The sequence below is a fragment of the Macrobrachium nipponense genome, chromosome 25 (assembly GCF_015104395.2).
Source record: "Macrobrachium nipponense isolate FS-2020 chromosome 25, ASM1510439v2, whole genome shotgun sequence".
In the NCBI taxonomy this organism is placed as follows: Eukaryota; Metazoa; Arthropoda; class Malacostraca; order Decapoda; family Palaemonidae; genus Macrobrachium; species Macrobrachium nipponense.
This window is the reverse complement of record NC_087214.1, coordinates 32,850,826-32,870,116: the sequence shown is the minus strand read 5'-3', so window position 1 is coordinate 32,870,116 and position 19,291 is coordinate 32,850,826. Positions and strand designations below refer to the sequence as shown.

General features: G+C 44.1%; 1 protein-coding gene across 2 annotated transcripts in view; it reads right to left on the bottom strand.

Annotated features, from left to right (window-relative positions):
• The window catches only part of LOC135199318 (N-alpha-acetyltransferase 25, NatB auxiliary subunit-like), a 71,019-nt gene that overhangs the window by 11,898 nt on the left and 39,830 nt on the right, over positions 1-19,291 (bottom strand). For both annotated transcript variants that reach the window (XM_064227230.1, XM_064227231.1), the window contains one exon: positions 6,935-7,128. In XM_064227230.1, the coding sequence (XP_064083300.1) occupies positions 6,935-7,128 (194 nt within the window). The remainder of the gene's footprint in view (positions 1-6,934; positions 7,129-19,291) is intronic.

The window sequence follows — 19,291 nt, the reverse complement described above, 5'->3', positions numbered from 1 at the left end:
TTTATCTATTCATACGGTAACTATTATTACCATTGCTATTATTGTAAAGTATGTTAAAATTTATATCCTATTTAGTGAGAATATTCTATCTTTATTACTTACAAGTTCAATAATAAAAATTACCTATCATATTTGAAGGAACAAAATGAGTAAAAATGATGCAATCTCCTAGTCTTTTGCATATAAAAGGTGTAACAAATAAAATACTTTGCTATTTAATTTACATAAATCAATTATCGTAATTGTAAAAAAAAAAAAAGTTAATTCTGATTACTGAAGTGTTTTGTATTATTATTATTATTAATAGGGGTTAGTTTTTCCAGACGAAGTGTTTTGTAGATAAACGTAGTAAATAATTTGAATAACTTTACATATATTTATGACCTAGGGGTCATTTGAAATCAGTCGAGTAAATACAATGGGTTTTTACTTTATCTTATTCTTGCTTTTGTTTTATTTATAATACGCACTATACCAAAACCACAACCACCACCACTACCACCACCTATTGTAGGAATGTGCAAAAAATATAGAAAATTCTTATCATGGAAATACGTAATGAATAGACATTTCATAAAATATTTCAAAAAAGGTTATTCTCTGACAAACAAATAATACGTAAGTCGCTTTCATTGTTATCAAAGTAGAGCTTTACACATACCCAATACAAAATAAACAATTACTATCATGGTAACTCAAACTGCTTGTTATGTTTACTAGTACATTTTATTTTAAACAACCTCTCAAAAGAAAAAAAAAAAAAAACATTCGGGAGTGTTGCCATAATTTACACTAGGCAACCGCGTGCTGCCGTGGGTTTTGGGAGTTGCCCCGCCTTTTATTTCCCTTGGTGACCGAGCAGGATATTATGTTGTGATATTATGTATGTGTGTGTGTGTGTTTTTTTTTTATGGCACATGTTTATAATGTATTAACATATAACAAGTCTTCACTGAAAAAAATGATATTGTCATGTTACAATAAAGTTTTATACATACTTACCTGACAGATATATACTTAGCTATAGACTCCGTCGTCTCCGACAGAATTTCAAATTTCGCGGCACACGCTACAGGTAGGTCAGGTGATCTACCGCCATGCCCATGGGTGGCAGGACTAGGAACCATCCCCAAGTTTTCTAATCAGAATTCTTCTCTCCACCTGTCTCCTGCGGGGAGGCTGGGTGGGCTATTAATCGTATATATCTGTCAGGTAAGTATGTATAAAACTTTATTGTAACATGACAATATCAGTTTTTATACATTCAACTTCCCTGCCAGATATATACTTAGCTGATTAGCAACCCATTGGTGGTGGGTAAGAGACAGCTAACTACTGAAATAGACAGGTAAACAACATATGTAGGTATTTATAAACCTTGGTTCCTACCTTATTAGGCTGAAGACTTCGCGGCTACTGCCTTGTAGTCTGCTTAGCCTCAAGAGCCCTCAGCGAGATAATGATCTATGGCTAAGAGTTCTTGTGGGTCTGCCAATGGGGCGGGGTCTTATCCACTTACTCGGCAGAGCCTAAAGGCCTTTGTCATTGGGTGCTATTCCACTTACATGACAATACACCTTGTTCAAGGAGCACAAAACCGATCCCGATCACCTGATCCTAACATCCATGTTAGTTTCTAAGATTGTAAGGAGTCATCCCCGAACTCCTCACAAACAACAAAAAACTCGAAACATAATTACACTTCATTACAAAATATACAAAAAAAAAATTTTGTACTCCCCTAACTAGTCATACATACCCTTGATCGCCTACCAGCAATGACACTCTGCTCCCGTGCGACAGTAGTGAGCTTGCTACTAGAAAAACCAAGCACATATCTGACAAGAGGGTTATGTACGATAAAAAAACACAAAATTAAGGATCAGTCTTTGCTCCAAGACCCAGTACTGTATCTGCTGATACAAAAGGACCTAGCGAGAAGCACTTCTCATAGGTCACTCTCACGTCCTTCAGATAATGAGATGCAAACACTGAATTGCACCTCCAATATGTAGTCTCGATGATATTCTTCAGAGACATATTCTTTTGGAACGCCAAAGACGTTGCTAACTGCTCTTACTTCATGCGTCTTGACTTTTAGAAGACCGAAGGATTCCTCCGAGCAGTTCTTGTGAGCGTCCGTAATAACGCTTCTCACAAAGAAAGCCAAGGCGTTTTTGGACATGAGTCGTTTGGGGTTCTTCACTGCACACCAAAGACCTTGTTGACAAGCTCCCATCTGTCTCTCCTCTAAATAGAATTTAAGAGCTCTCACTGGACAGAGAGACTCTCTATCTCTCTGCCTACCAGGTTAGATAGGCCTTTTACCTCAAAACTTCTGGGCCAAGGTTTTGATGGGTTTCGTTCTTTGCCAGAAACATTGTCTGGAAAGAACAGATGGCAGCATCTCCTTTGAACCCCACCGTGGAATCCAGAGCGTGTAATTCGCTCGTCCTCTTGGGCTGTAGCGAGAGCCACTAGGAACAAGCATTTCCTAGTGACGTCGCGGAAGGGACGCCAGATGTAAAGGTTCGAATTTGTCCGATGAAAGGAATTTCAGGACCACGTCTAGATTCCAACTAGGTGTTCTAGGAGTAGCTGCTTTCGACGTCTCAAAAGATCTAATTAGATCGTGTAGATCTTTGTCGTTAGCAATGTCTAGGCCTCGATTCCTGAAAACCGAAGACAGCATGCTTCGGTATCCTTTTATTGTCGAGACAGATAGGTGTGACTCCTTTCTCAGAAAGAGGAGGAAATCGGCAATATTCACTATAGAGGTACTGGAGGAGGACAGCTTCTGAACCTTACACCACCTTCCTAAAGACTTCCCACTTCGACTGGTATACTCTTCTCGTCGAAGCTCTGCGGGCTCTAGCGATAGAGCCCGCAGCCTCGCGAGAAAAGCCTCTCGCTCTGACAAGTCTTTCGATAGTCGAAAGGCAGTCAGAGCGAGACCTGGGAGGTTGTGATGAAACCTCTCGAAGTGGGGTTGTCTGAGTAGATCGTGTCTGTTTGGAAGCGATCTGGGGAAGTCCACTATCCACTCCAGTACCTCCGTGAACCATTCCTGTGCTGGCCAAAATGGGGCTATGAGTATCAACTTCGTGCTCTTCGAAGCTACCAAACTTCCTGAGCCACTTCCCCCAGGATTTTGAACGGGGGAACGGGAAAGGCGTAAGCGTCCACACCCGACCAATCCATGAGAAACGCGTCTATTGTGAAGGCTCTCGGATCCTCTACTAGAGAGCAAAAGGTCTCTATTCTTTTGGAGAGGAACGTCGCAAACAGGTCTATGTGAGGTCTCCCCCACAGGGACCAAAGACTTCGCACACTTCTTCGTGAAGAGTCCATTCTGTGGGAAGGACCTGGTTTCTCCTGCTCAGTCTGTCCGCTCTCACATTTTTGATCCCTTGAACAACCTTGTGAGAGAGTTATGCCTCTTTCTTCCGTCCAGGTTAACAGGTGTTTTGTCAACTGATAGAGGGAGAACGAGTGAGTGCCTCCTTGCTTTCTTATGTAAGCCAGAGCCGTGGTGTTGTCTGAGTTGATCTGTATTACCCCGTCTCTGACTATCTTTTCGAAGGACTTTAAGGCTAGGTGTATGGCCACAAGTTCCTTGCAATTGATGTGCCAGGACACCTGTTCCTTTTGTCCAGGTGCCTGACACCTCCCTTGCTCCCAGCGTCGCTCCCCATCCCGACTCCGAAGCGTCGGTAAACAACACTTGGTCTGGTTCTGCAGAGCAAGCGATAAGCCTTCGTTCTTTTGAAGCTGAGGGATCCACCACCTCAGATGATCTTTTACTTCTTGTGAAAGTTGGAGATGTCCGAGGAGTTGACCCGTCTTCCAGTTCCACACCTCTTTGAGGAAAAACTGAAGAGGGCGAAGGTGAAGTCTCCCCTAGCGAGAAGAACTTTTCCAATGAGGACAGGGTCCCTAATAGGCTCAGGTAATCCCTCGCTGAGCTGTCCTTTCTCTCTAAGAAGCTTGAGATTCTCGACAAACCTCGAGTAATTCTTTCTTGCGAAGGATATACCCGAAAACCCCGAGAATCCATCTGAATCCCCAGATAGACCAAGTTCTGGCTGGGGATCAGTTGTGACTTCTCGAGGTTGACGAGCAACCCTAGCGAATCTATCATGTTCCTTGTTACTTCCAAGTCCTCCAAGCACTGACTCTTCGACTTGGCCCTGATCAGCCAGTCGTCCAAGTAGAGGGAGATGTTTATCCCTTCTAGGTGAAAGCCATCTTGCTACATTCGCCATCAGGTTGGTGAATACTTGTGGGGCTGTAGACAGACCGAAGCACAGAGCCCTGAATTGAAAGATCTTGTCTCCTATCACAAAGCGAAGATATTTCTTTGACTGATGGTGAATGGGAACGTGAAATAGGCGTCTTGCAGGTCCAGAGAGACCATCCAATCTCCTGGGCGAAGCGCCGACATGACAGAGGCGGACGTTTCCATACGAAACTTCTTTTTCTGTACGAAGCGATTCAGAGCGCTTACGTCCAGAACTGGCCTCCACCCCCCCGATGCCTTTGGTACTAGAAAAAGGCGATTGTAAAATCCCGGGGAGTTGTGGATCTTGTACCAGTTCGATGGCCTCTTTTTCCCACATTTGCTCCACCATCTGAAGGAGAGTCTTTCGCATTAACGGGTCTCTGTACCTCGCTGACAGTTCCCGAGGCGTAGATGTTAGGGGCGGTTTGTCGTCGAAGGGGATTACATATCCCTTCTTCAGGACCGACACTGACCAAGGGTCGGCTCCCCTTAGTTCCCATACTCCTGCAAAGTTCAGGAGTCTGGCGCCCACTGGTGCTTGGAGGAGCAACAAGTCACTTAGATCTCTTGAATGGTCTAAATGAAGACCTTCCTCTCTTTCAGAGCTCTTCTTTCTGGCAGGTGGACGAGCCGTTGCACCTCCACGAAAGGGCTGCTGAGTAGGACGAGGTTCCTTCTTAACCGTCGTCGCTACCCGGTCGTCCTTTCTTGGACGTTTGAGTCAGTAGGTCTTGTGTCGCCTTCTCAGTTAGTGAGCGAGATATCCTTGACTAACTGAGAAAGGAAACAGATGATCTGATAGCGGGGCGAACAGTAAGGCAGTCCTCTGGCTCGGGAGAAACCCCTTTCGATAAAAGGGAACCATTCTTTACAAGTATTAGTAAAAGAACATTCATACTCCCTGCACCTCTTGCATACCGTGTGAGGGTCTACCGAAGCTTTCGGCAACCTCACCTTACAGCCTACATTCACACAACGTCTCACAACCATACCAGAGTCAGACATATTAAAGAAAATCCAAAATCAAGTCCACAAAACAGTCCACAAAAGCGTATGCCAATCCAACAATCCAGATACGTCACCAAAAGTCGGGTCAAGAAGATCAATTGCCGGTGAAAAAAGAAAACCAATCGAGAGGAACCAACAACAATGTTGATGGTCCGGCGACAGAAAAGAATTCTGATTAGAAAACGGGGATGGTTCCTAGTCCTGCCACCCAGGGGCAGGGCGGTAGATCACCTGACCTACCTGTAGGCGTGTGCCGCGAAATTTGAAATTCTGTCGGAGACGACGGAGTCTATAGCTAAGTATATATCTGGCAGGGAAGTTGAATGTATAAAAACAACATTTCAGGATTTTCCCTTGCGTAAAAGTTAAATTTGTTCTATGGGGAATTTATTATACATAAATAGATATGGGAATTTATTATACATAAATATATATGAGTAAAATAAAGTTTTAAACATTAAAACTTTTACTAGAGAATTTGTGTGAAGAGATTGAAATGGCGCTCTGAAGAGGCTTATAGCAGTTCCCCATACAGCCGCTCAAGAGGCTTGTAGCAGTTCCCCATACAGCCGCTCAAGAGGCTTGTAGCAGGTTGTTCCCCATACAGCCGCTCAGAGGCTTGTAGCAGTTCCCCATACAAGCCGCTCAAGAGGCTTGTAGCAGTTCCCCATACAGCCGCTCAAGAGGCTTATAGCAGTTCCCCATACAGCCGCTCAAGAGGCTTATAGCAGTTCCCCATACAGCCGCTCAAGAGGCTTGTAGCAGTTCCCCATACAGCCGCTCAAGAGGCTTGTAGCAGTTCCCCATACAGCCGCTCAAGAGGCTTGTAGCAGTTCCCCATAACAGCCGCTCAAGAGGCTTGTAGCAGTTCCCCATACAGCCCGCTCAAGAGGCTTATAGCAAATTCCCCATACAGCCGCTCAGAGGCTTATAGCAGTTCCCCATACAGCCGCTCAAGAGGCTTATAGCAGTTCCCCATACAGCCGCTCAAGAGGCTTATAGCAGTTCCCCATACAGCCGCTCAAGAGGCTTGTAGCAGTTCCCCATACAGCCGCTCAAGAGGCTTGTAGCAGTTCCCCATACAGCCGCTCAAGAGGCTTGTTAGCAGTTCCCCATACAGCGCTCAAGAGGCTTGTAGCAGTTCCCCATAACAGCCGCTCAAGAGGCTTGTAGCAGTTCCCCATACAGCCGCTCAAGAGGCTTATAGCAATTCCCCATACAGCCGCTCAAAGAGGCTTATAGCAGTTCCCCATCAGCCGCTCAAGAGGCTTATAGCAGTTCCCCATACAAGCCGCTCAAGAGGCTTATAGCAGTTCCCCATACAGTCCGCTCAGAGGCTTGTAGCAGTTCCCCATACAGCCGCTCAAGAGGCTTGTAGCAGTTCCCCATACAGCCGCTCAAGAGGCTTGTAGCAGTTCCCCATACAGCCGCTCAAGAGGCTTGTAGCAGCACTCGGGTTAATAACTGATCTCTTCTTTCTGTACTTCCTATTACCTTCTGTTACCTCTCTCAAATGAACACCTTCATATTCTTCGGAAGCTTGAATTTAGTCACTGGCCCCTAGGGTGGACTTGATCCATACAAATCGGGTTCATTGCCTAAATAATAATAATAATTACATTACAGAAGTGATCAACAACTTACCAATCATGTTGTATATCTTTATGAGTAACAGCTTCAACTGGAAGTTAGCTTTGGAGATTTCAATGCCTTGTTCTAAAATAGTTGCAACCTTGAGTATTAAGTGGCGTGGGTCAACATCATTCGTGGTGACACCACATTTGAGTATGGCTGTCAGGTAACTGTGAGCTGCTAAAATTAAATATGCATCCCCCGGCCTGGGTGAACAAACAAAGGAATTAGACACAGAAAGGAAGTAGTACTCTGTATACTTTCAAAATTATGCATACCTAATATCAACAATAGTAATATTTGAGGCATTATTCTAGTAAATACAATCGACCTCCCGGGATTAGTGGGGGATATGGGGCCACAACCCACCCAAGAACAGCTAGTAAAATCCACGAATACAGGCAGTCCCCGGTTATCGGCGATCTAGTTCTACAGAACTTGTCTAGTAATGAAAATAAGCGATTTTCAGAGCCAGCTTGTCGATTTCTGCTTATCAGTGCCAATAATCGGGAAGTGTACTGGTGCTGATACATACTCAACTGAGGGGCTGATAACTGAAAAGTGGCAATTTTTAGCACAACAAGCACTGAAAATCACCAATTTTCAGTTATCATCACCCTGTCAGAATGGAACCCCAACCAATAACCATGGACCGCCTGTATGTACTTGACAACTTTAATAAAAATGGTTGTAACTGCCTATTTTGATAGTTCAAACACCAAATACCCCCTAAATTTGCTTATACCTGCCAATTTTATAATGAAAAATTAAATTTTTATAATAGAAAAAGGTTTCATATAGTATATACTTACCAAGTACTAATTACATAGCTATAGTTTCTACTTATACAGCAGCTCAAATTCAAAATTTCGCGGATAGCGCTTCATATAGTTTGTGTAGGTAACAGCCCGTCTCACATACGGAATATTGGAATGACCCAGCGGAAATCCTCATTCATTTTATGCCTTATGTTCATCAGAGGGGAGGAGGGTGGGCTTCAATTCTGTAATTACTTAGTAAGTAAATCACCTCTCAATTAACATGTGTAATCAACACCGAAGCATTTTCAAATCACCCGCACATCAGTTCTGCAGACGACGGCCGTCGACATAAACAAAGACATACCACAGTTCACTGTATGTATTTATTTATTTATCAATAAAGCGAAAGACTTTGTGTAATGTATTTATTAATAAAGCAAAACACTTTATTTATTAATAGTGCAAAAGATTTTGCTCTGTTTTTCTTTTTTGTCTGATCTACATAGTACAGGTATTCTCCTGGCCTAGCATATACTATGGTATATCGTATACATAAGAATACAGTAGCCTAGCCTACAGCATACTCTATACAACATGTATACGGTACAGTAATTAATTAAGCCAATTCTGGAGGTTCAATACATTCTGACTGTGACAATTCAGTAAAAAAAAAATTAATAAATAAATAAAAAATAAATAAATAAATAAGTGGACACGAAACATGAATCAGCTTCGTTCCAACATAGGCATAATTGAGCAATGTCTGGCTGCTAATGGCTACATATAATTACAAATGTAATGAATATGCATCATTTCCACGTAACTTTTAAAAAGTTATACATTATTTCACTGTATGCAATAATATTGTATGTACTATTCTCACATTATTGTATTTATAAAATAATAACACAGCCATCAATGTTTTGGTTTGGAAATCAGCTGATGGCGAATACGAGTTTATTTCGCAGTATTTACCTCAATTTTGTGCGAATTTCCTTGCTTCTAGTTAGCATAATCGAATATCTAGATACTTTATTTATATTAGATAAGGTCATTTTTCGTTATACGACAAATTTTTTATCGAAATATGACTTGAATAAGTCTCATTGTGAACTAAATGATTTTTTTCGCTAACAGATTGCTTTGGGAGCATGATTCCGTTCGCTATTTTCAATTGCTTTCATTGTAATACAAGCTTACATCATAATATGTCAGTTGTATACTACACAGCGTCATTTATAACATAACTATGGTTATTGTTTACTATAGTACGATGGTTGAAATACAAGCAGATAGATGTTGCTGTTATCCAATTCGGTTGTACTTAGCAAATAAGTACAGAGTTCCCAAAGTCCAAGAACGTAACCCCCATTATTACTGTTATTTCATATGGGAAAAATATGTTTAAATAACGGGTTTTTAATTAACGTGAGCTCTCCAGGAACGTAACCCTTGCGTTAATTGAGAGGCGACTGTATTTAATATAAAAAGTATATACATATATAAAACCTTATTTTATTATAAAAAATGTCTTTTTTATATAAGTAACTGATCAAGTAATTACATAGCTGAATCCCACATTGACAGGAGCAGGGATACATGGACTTAGCATTCTACTCCAAAATACCAAATTTGTAACTAATTTGTATTTTTCATAACTAACAAACCTGAGGTCTTAACATTAGGATTTACTAGCGCCAAGCTGGAAACCGGTAGAATTAAAATTACACTTGTGAGATCCAGGGACTAATGGCATCTATACCAGGTCACGGGGCATGTATACCCAGAATGCCCACGGCTACCTGTGACCCATCAGTTATATTTCTAACCCAGTTTTGACTGCTAGAGGGGTGGTTCGAGGTGGGCCTTTAACTGTTAAGACCTCAGGTTTGTTAGTTATGAAAAATACAAATTAGTTACAAATTTGGTATTTGTTCATACACGAAACAAACCTTCGGTCTTAACATTAGGATAGACTTACTATTGGAGGGAGGTAAGTCTCTACAACTGACTGGGAGTTTGCCACCTTATCCATTTCCGAATATATAGGGAAATTCTAAGAGAATGGACAATGAACCTAGGACCAAAGATATAAGCGGATCTATTGGTTTCCTCCCACTGGGTGTAGATACCATTCTACTGTTTACTCGTCCCTTGCGACTGGATCCACCTTCACCTCTTTTCCTTATTATCCAGAGGGGTGTGTTGCTACTGAAAAGTTATACATCAGCTAAGATAGCTTCACAGTATGGCTGACCATCTCACCTGCATCTAGTCCGTTCCAGCACATGACGGTACTCTCCTTCATATTGCCCGTAGTTAAAGGAGTAGAAAGAAAGTAGTAAAGAAAAAGACCAGTCATCCCATTCATTCTACTTTCATACCTTCATCTTAGACTAGACGCAAACTGACACGCCAGGGGCACTGGATGAACTATATCACTTGTTGTTGGGCCGCCACCACTGGACCCAAGGAAAAGGTGTCCAAGGATCTATGGGCAACATCTTTCAAATAAAATGAGGTGAAAGTTGTTTGGCGCTTCCACACGCCAGCTTTCAGAATTTATCCACAGACATGTTCTTCTTAAATGCCAGGGAAGCAACTCACACCCCTGATGTCATGAGCTCTAGCTCCCACCTGCTATCTGACCCTCTGTCTTCTGCAGTATAAGCATCTCTGATCGTCTCCCTTAGCCAAAATGATATTGTATTCTTGGATACTTCCTTCTTGTTCCGTCCTGTACTTACGAACAACCTCTGGCACCCGGCCTGAGGTGCCTTGTTCTCTTTAAGTACTCCCTTAGTGCCCTGACGGGACACAGGAGCATTTCAGCTTTGTCGTTGTCTACAAAGTCTGCCAAGGAAGGTATGGTAAGGAGTCGAATCTGCCGTCTACTATAGTTGGATTTTGGGTCTTTGCACGAATTCTGGGACAAACTCACACACCATTGATCTCCAACCTCTCGAGTGCTTTATGAGATATGATGAGGCCATGTAGCTCCCCCACCCTTTTTGGTTGAAGCCAGGGCCAATAAGAAGACTGTCTTCAGGGTCAGGCTCCTATCCGTGACTGCCTTAGTGGTTCGTAGGGGGGTTTTGTCAGACTACTCAGTACCTTGGTCAGATCCAATATGGGGCTTTAGCTCCTTTGGTGGGCATGACTGTTCAAAGCTCCTCATCAGCATGGCCAACTCCCATGAAGACGATATGTCCACTCCTTTCATTCGTAAGACTGAGGCTAGAGCAGCCCTGTACCCCTTCACTGCAGATACAGACATATGTTTTTCTGTTCTGAGATATATCAGAAAGTCTGCTAACTGCTGAATAGTGGTACCGAGTGGAGACACGTTCCCTCTACGACACCAATCACAGTATGCTGACCACTTTCCTTGTATACTGTCGCAGATGATTTTCTGATATTACCATGCCATCTGAGTTGCTGCTTTCTGCGAAAACCCTCGCCCTCTCTCGAGGAGATACTTGACAGTCTCCACCCGTGAAGCGATAGGACTTCACGACTGGTGGTACCTCTCCACGTGAGGCTGACACAGAAGGTTGCTCCATGGAGGTAACTCTCTTGGCAACATCTACTAGGAGTTCCAGTAGGTCTGGAAACCACTCTGCTTTCGGCCATAACGGGGCTACCAGGGTCATCTTGAGGTTCTGAGACCGCATTACCCTGTTCAGAACCTGACGGATTAGACAAAATGGAGGAAAATGCGTACACATCCAGATTGTCCCAGGGGTGTTGTAGCGCATCTTCTGCTACTGCCTCTGCGTCCGGACTACTGAACAATACACTTCCAACTTTTTGTTGTACCTGGTTGCGAATAGGTCTATGATCGGTCCTTCCCACAACATGAGCATCCTGTCCACTACCTGTTGGTGTAGGGACCACTCCGTTCCCAGAATCTGATCCCTGCGGCTCAACTTGTCGGCCACTATGTTTCTTTTTCCCGGAATATACCTGGCCTTGATGTCTACCAGGTTCTCTATAGCCCACTGGTGAAGTTGAACTGTATCACATGTAACTGCCGAGAAACTAGGCCTCCTTGCTTGTTTATATAAGCTACTACTGTGGTGTTGTCTGACATCAATACCACTGAGTGTCCCTTTACTCTCTCCCTGAATTCTTGTAGAGCCAGGAAAGGTGCTTTCAACTCCAGCACGTTTATATGGAGTTCTCTGTCCTTGCAACTCCATTTTGCTGACACCATCAACTCCTCCATGTGGGCTCCCCAGCCTTCTAGTGACGCATCCGAGAACAGCAAGAGGTCTGGGGAGGATTGTTGAAGGGGGACACCCACTGTCAGATTGTCGTCGTCCACCCACCACATGCAAGTCTTATCCTTTCACCTGGTATTCTGTATGGGGGGTTTCTGGTTCTGCCGACAATGGAATTTGCTCGTACGGGTGATCTACTGTTGGTGACCAAAACTCCTTCATCCTCCATTGTAGGGACCGAAGGTGTAGCCTTCCTTGTGGTACAGCTTCTCCAGGGAGGTTAGGATTCCCAGCACCACCTGCCACTGTCTTGCTGGCTGTGTCTGCTTTCCCAGAAAGGCATTCACCACTTGTTTGCATTTCTCTACTCTTTGGTCTGTCGGGAATACTTTGGCTTGTGTTGTGTCTATCACCATTCCCAGATATTCCAAACGTTGACTTGGATCCAGCTGCGACTTCTGCTGATTCACCACAATACCTAGCTTTTGTGACAAAGCTGCAGGAGGGCCGCCCTGTCCCTAGTAATTTCTCCCTGGACTTTGCTATCACCAGCCAATCGTCCAGATATATTATTAGCCTGATCCCCTGAGCATGCGCCCACGCCGACACGAGGCGGTGAACACTCTTGTAAAAACTTGAGGAGACGTTGTCAATCCGAAGCACAGGACCTTGAATTCGAAAGCTTTCCCTGCAAGACTGAAGCGGAGAAATTTCCTTGAAGACTGATGGACTGGTATCTGAAAGTATGCGTCCTTTAGATCGACTGTCAGCATAAAGTCTCCGATTCTGACTGCTTGTAGAACCGTTTTTCGGAGTTTCCATCTTGAAACTGGTTTCCCTTATAAACAGATTCAGCGTTTGACAGGTCTATTACTGTCCTCCACTCCCCGTTGGCTTTGGGTACCAGGAAAAATCCTGCTGTAGAAGCCTTTTGTCGGACTGCATACTTGTTGCACAGCTCTTTTTCCATCATCTTCTTCACTTCGTCCTGCAAATAGTGGCCTTCTGAGATTTGTGGGCATAAGTGACGTGGGGTAATGGTTGATCTGTCAGGGGCGGGGTTACCTCGAACGGAATCAAATACCCGATCCTGAGAACATCCACCACCCACTGCTCTCCCCCTAGTTCCTGCCACACCTTCCAGTGATTGCCAAGGCACCCCCCACTGGTGTGGCCGAGTGATGGGAGGCGCCCATCCTATCTTCTTGAGCCTCTCCCTCTTCCCCTATTGCCCCTTCCTCTGTTGTTTCTATTGTGAAAGGGCCGATGAGTTATCCTCTTTGGGGAAGAGGGTCTTGTGACTCTATTAGGGATGCTATGTCTCAGTCTTCTTTCGAGACATCTGCTGTTGTCTTCCCTCCAAAGGAGTAGTTTGACTGTTAGCCGTTTCCTAACTGCCTGTTGCACCAACCTATCGTTAGTGTCCATCCTTCTTCTATCTATCGCCTATTCCAGTATGACCTCTGGCAACAGTAGTTGCGATTCCAAGATATCCCCGTTCCTCATTGCTAACAGGGAATCCAAATCCACATTGCGGCTTAGTCTAGCCAATGCTGCATCTCTCCTCATTAGCAGGATATTTGCCCAAACATTGGCACTTACGTTTGTCAGGTACGCAATCGCCTTGGACCCTGACTGTAGTAATCTAATGAACAATGGTTCATCCACTACTTTCCTTGTTGCTTCCGAGGATGCAATTTTCGCCACTGCTGTTGATCAAAGGTCGAGGCCAGAAACTCTTGGTTTTCTCCTTCCTCCGGCTCTAGTGTACCACTCTCCGTCACGAGGGATGTTGTCTTGCCTCTATCTTCTGACAGACGGCCCGGAATTCCACGGCCGCCTGCCCCTACGGCCGCGGTCTCTTTGATCTTTGCTGGCCGCTGTTGGCTCGATCCCAGATAGTCAGCAGGGGAACGAGAAGTCTCACTCTTTCTCTGCTCACGGATCTAGAGCGAGAATCTCGTCTAGATCTCCAGATGACGGCTTCCCTTAAGACAGAGGTAAGTTCGTCTCTATTAGCATTGGCATCGTTTTCGAGCGTCGGCGAGCCCGGCCTCGGCCTTCTATCCAGACGGACACTGCCTTCCACGAACGTATCCGCCGAGGTTGCCAACTCTCTATTTTTCGTACTTTTAATAGGAGCCTTATCGTCCTTCGTACGTATTTTGAACGGCCTTACGGGCGAAACTGGGACCTGCATTCCATCCTCTGCTGCACCTTTCGCTGCCAACGTCGATTTTACCAGAGGTATCGCAGTTTTGCGATCCGAACTGGCAACTCCGCCTCGGCCGCTAGCTCGCCGGCCGTCACCTCTCTCGCTTGTTCGGACTCTTGCGAACGGCCTCATTCGTTCTGCCAACCTTGTGCTTAATAGCCACTGATTTTCCGACCTTCTTGCTGACTTGGAAATGACCGTCTTGGTCCGAAGAAGAGGAAGAATTGATTCTTCTCCTCTTGGCCCGAGGATCCGCTAGGAACTCCCGAATCAATCCTCCAACGCTTGACTGGCGCTCGCCGTGACGTTATCGGACTTAGCGATGACGCCGAACTAGAGGAAGAAGACGAAGAAGGCGAATCACACTTTTTCTTTTTGTCTCTCTTATTCATTCTCTCCTCTATATCCTGTAATTTCTGCATTACAGTTTGCATTGACGGGTCAGAGAAGCGTATTAGCGTCTGGGTGTGCAGCGGGGAAGCAAAAAGGCCGAGAATCGGTCTGTGACGTCATCACGCCTGCCATCTCAGAGTGTGACGTATGTTTGTGACGTCATCCCTCTCGTAGGGAGAGACTGAGAGGTTTCTGCTGGCAACCGCACGTTTGCTGCCAAACTACCTCCCACGTTCTGCATCGCTGTAAATACTGAGTGGGATGGTGAAGCCGCGGCATTAATTCCCATAAATTGCAAGCCCGGGGGATGAGGAACATTCAGCGCTGCCGGACCCTGCTGGGACCGTGACGTCATATAATGCGCAAGCAGACATCCAAGGTTGGTACGCCTGATAGGCCTAGCGCTGACACGTACCATCTAACCTATGCGCTTGAGTAGCAGGAGCCTGGAACAAGATGGCGGATCTCCCCCTCTACTTGCTGGGAACAAAGGAGAGTGCAAATTATTCATAAAATTACCCAAGGCCCCTCCTGACGTTTCCGATACAGAACCGCTAGGAGAAACCGAAGGGTATGAGACAATTCAAAAGCAGGTGGAGAAAACATATGGAGCAGCCTGGTTTATTACCGATACAAAAGAAGCCGGTAAGGTTTGGTCATCCAAAGATGGCGTCACCCCCTTTCTTTGTATTGGCTTTTCCCATAGAACTTCTTCCACTGTTTCCACCGACCAACCGCGACAAACAGAACACGGATTAGTAACCGTACATACGTTTTCCCTGCACCTACTACACGTTGGATGAGGATCCGTCGACACCGAAGTTAGGAACCTAGAACATGGAAAGCCACTGACTCCTGGGCATTTCCTTTGTCTCCTCTTCGAAGCGGTAGACGATCCCGATGTTGAGGCAAAATTCTCCATCATACCACGTATACACTCTTACCACACACTGATCACACTTGGAGAAGAAAAGGAATGAAAAATAAAAAATGAAATGGATGAAAGAACGGCAAACTGAAAAACCGGCTTTAAATGAGATAGACAGTAACACGTCTTATCTTAAAGGCGGTAGGAAAATAACTGATGGGTCACAGGTAGCCGTGGGCATTCTGGGTATACATGCCCCATGACCTGGTATAGATGCCATTAGTCCCTGGATCTCACAAGTGTAATTTTAATTCTACCGGTTTCCAGCTTGGCGCTAGTAAATCCTAATGTTAAGACCGAAGGTTTGTTTCGTGTATGAACAAAAATTAAGTCATGAAATGAATTTGAAACAAAAGTCGCAAGCATTGAGTACAGTGCTTGTCATTCCTTGTGAGTTACAAGAGCCTGCAGTATAAAACTGTAACTGGCTGTCACTCAACTTAACCTGTCATGGCATGATGGTGAAGCCAAGGGTCACCTCTACTTGAGTGGGAGCTTTGTGGTGATGGAGTACTATGATGGCTATCAAAGCATCACTGGCGCCAGGCTGTAACTGGTGTTGGGCGAGCTGGACACCAGACCAGTTAGGAATTCGGAGCTGGATGGAGTTTCTTTAAGCCAAGTGTGTCTGTTAATCTCCAAGGGAGAAAGAAAGGATCCAGGTCTTGGATGGATCCTCATTCTTGGCTAAAACAAAGGTTATTGCCCAATAATTCTAAAGACAAAAACCTCTTTCGCACTCACACGCAGACGAGATAGAAACCAGCTTTTCGAAAACAGTCACTAAGTCTGGTAGAAGGTGGAAGAGGGTGACTTCTGAATCTTGTAAAAGCCTCTGCAGTGCAATATGCATTGACGATTTTTTGAAAGACAATTCTCCGGACAGTCGGGCACCTGTCTAGATAAGATCAGACCACCCTTCATAGTATCTCTGAAGCTAGGTTAACTAAGACGATACAGCTTGGAGAACAGATCATGGAAAGTCCAGCAACAACTGTAGCACGTTCTGGAGCTATTACATGTGTCAGAACGGACTAAGAGAGTAACTCAAAATTAAGCCTGAGACTGTTTAGCACCTCCTCGATCATGTAGAAGGGCGCAAGTTGCCTATGCCATGACTGGAGTAAGGCAAAGGTTCCTTGAAGAGGCCCACAGGTCAAAGGTTGATCTGCTTCATACAATAATCAAATCCTGATGGGAAGGACATGCTCCTGATGGCACCGTACGCTCTACAAAACTTGTCTGAAAAAATTGAGTGACTAAAAGATTTGGTCTGTCAATTGAGGAAAACTCTGCTGTTTGGTCTTCAAGGAATGCTGAATCTAGCTTCCTGTTTAAGCACAGATCTTAGAACTGAGACCTTATCTAAACAGACTACCAAAATCCAGATGTGAGGCAGGTTAAGCACTACTAGAGCCAGAAGAGAAAGGCTTTTCGCTCTCCAAAGTATAAATGAAGATTCCACTTTCTTGGGACCGAGTCCCAGACATCTTCCCCGTTCCTCAAGTGGGCTCCTTGGCCTACATTTGAGGTGTTACAACAAAAACTAGAACTAGGCTCAGCAGAAGTAGTCAGTCAACATGTCTAAACTGAAGTTATGCCTAGACAAATGGGTAAGACAATGCAGGAGAGCTAGGAATCGGAAGAGGGCCTGTAGTGTTACAGAGGCCAAAACACAGACTCCCAATCAGAGAGCTCTTTCCCTAAAGACAGAACTACAAAAACTCTCTGGAATTAGGATGGATCTGAAAGAGAACCCCTTACATATTCAAGCTCGTATCCAATTGTCTTGGCAAATGGGTGAAAAAGCCGTCTGGATCGTCTCCCTCTTGGCCTTCATCTTCTGTCAGAGAGAGAGAAATAGGGTTTCCAAATATCTCGACCAGAAGGCCTAGAACTGTCTAGACACTAGACGGAGGAAAGACAAAAGACACTTATCTTGCTCCTTTTAACTAATGCCTAATTCCAATCATGAAAAAAAATTCTTATGTGACTAGAGAAGAAACAAAAGAAGTAATTTTTCTCAAAAGTTCAACAACTTGGACACAGATGTCCTTGTCTGGGGTCATCTTGGTCCTTGTTCAATCGAACTGGTCCACAAGGTAGACAGGAGCCCGGTCAAAAAGGAACAGGCGCCAGAAGCCTAAACACTGGCGCCACAGACAGGTGGATGCACTGTTCACTTGTTTGGTTTCATACTAGTGTAAGGGCCAAGCTGATCTTCCAATTTTAGTATATGTACTGCCCAAGCAAGTACTGTACATCCCTCCACAGGGATTATTCCTTCTCTGTCGAGGCCTTGTATATTTTCAAAATAAGGTGCTTCCATTTTCCTCTTATAATGATCCTCACTTCAAGTGGTAATTTGTAGTCTTGGTGCAGAATGTCCAAATGCTCTCTCACCTGACTTACAATTTGTTTTAGTTCAAATAGCCTATAAGCTTCACCTGCATAACTGAATACAGTAGACTCCTCATATTTAAGGGGGATGGGTACCACATCCCTCCCGCCCCTGGCATGCCTTGCTAAAGTCCGCTAATACTTTACATGCTTCTAAAAATTATTAGAACTACCTATTTTGATAATTAAAACACAAAAATAACCCATGAAAAATGCTTATACTTGAGTATTTTAATAGTTTTATCACAAAAATGAAGTTTTTATGATAAAACAAAGTTTAATGTATACTTACCTGGCAGGTATATATATAGCTATATTCTCTGTTCCACCTGGCAGAAATTTTCAAAACTCGCGGCAATCGCTAGTAACCTATTAGTAGTTCAGGCAACCACCACCCCGTTACCGTGGCGCTAGCGCTAGGAACCGTTCCCAATTGGGCCAGATTTTCTCTGAACCCTGTCCCCTGAGGGGAGGCGGGTGGGAATTAAATTATATATACCTGCCAGGTAAGTATACATTAAACTTTGTTTATCATAAAAACTTCAGTTTTAATGTATGACACTTACCTGGCAGGTATATATATAGCTGATTGACACATTTGGAGGTGGGTCAAGGACAGCAACATTCTTAGAGTATAAAAAATATTATTAAAATATTATTAAAACTCCAGGTTCCTTACCTGCTAAGGTAGCTGACTTCATAGGTCCTGCCTCTAAGCCTGCTTAAACCTTAGTAGCTCAACAAGGAAGTGTCCTGTATGTTGAAGAAGCTAAGACTGGAACTGACAACTGGACGTGACCAATGTGTTGACAGATCCTTACAGCCCTCTTATGCCACGGCATTCAAGCTAGTAACAAATCATTTACCTGAACTACACACACACCATCACCAGATAATACTAACACGACTGAGAAAAGTACCGCACCCTTTTTCTCAGACGACCAAAAAAAACACAAACACCATCACCTAATAAAAACAACTAGCTTACAAGAAGGTTATGGGGTAGTAACTCCTTTGCCCAATACTGTACCCGAGGACACGTATGGACCTAGCGTCTGACAATTATCGAAGGTTGTCTGAAGTCCTAGATAATGAGACGCAAATATTGAATTAGTTCTCCAATATGTTGATTCAATAATTTCCTTGAGGGCTCTAAATAAAAGTTCTTTTTTAAACGCTTAATGAACGTCCTGCCACTGCCCTGACTTCATGAGCCTTCACCTTTAAAATACCAAAGCTCTGCTCTTCACACAACATATGAGCCTCTTTAATTAAACTCTCTCATGAAGAAGGGCTAGAGCGTTCTTCGTCATGGGTCTAGTGGGGTCTTTAACTGAACACCACAGAGCGATCAGACCTCCCTCTGATTAACTCTTGTTCTTTGTATATAACATCTCAACGCTCTCACTGGGCAGAGAACTCTTTCTTGCTCGTTACCGACCAATTCAG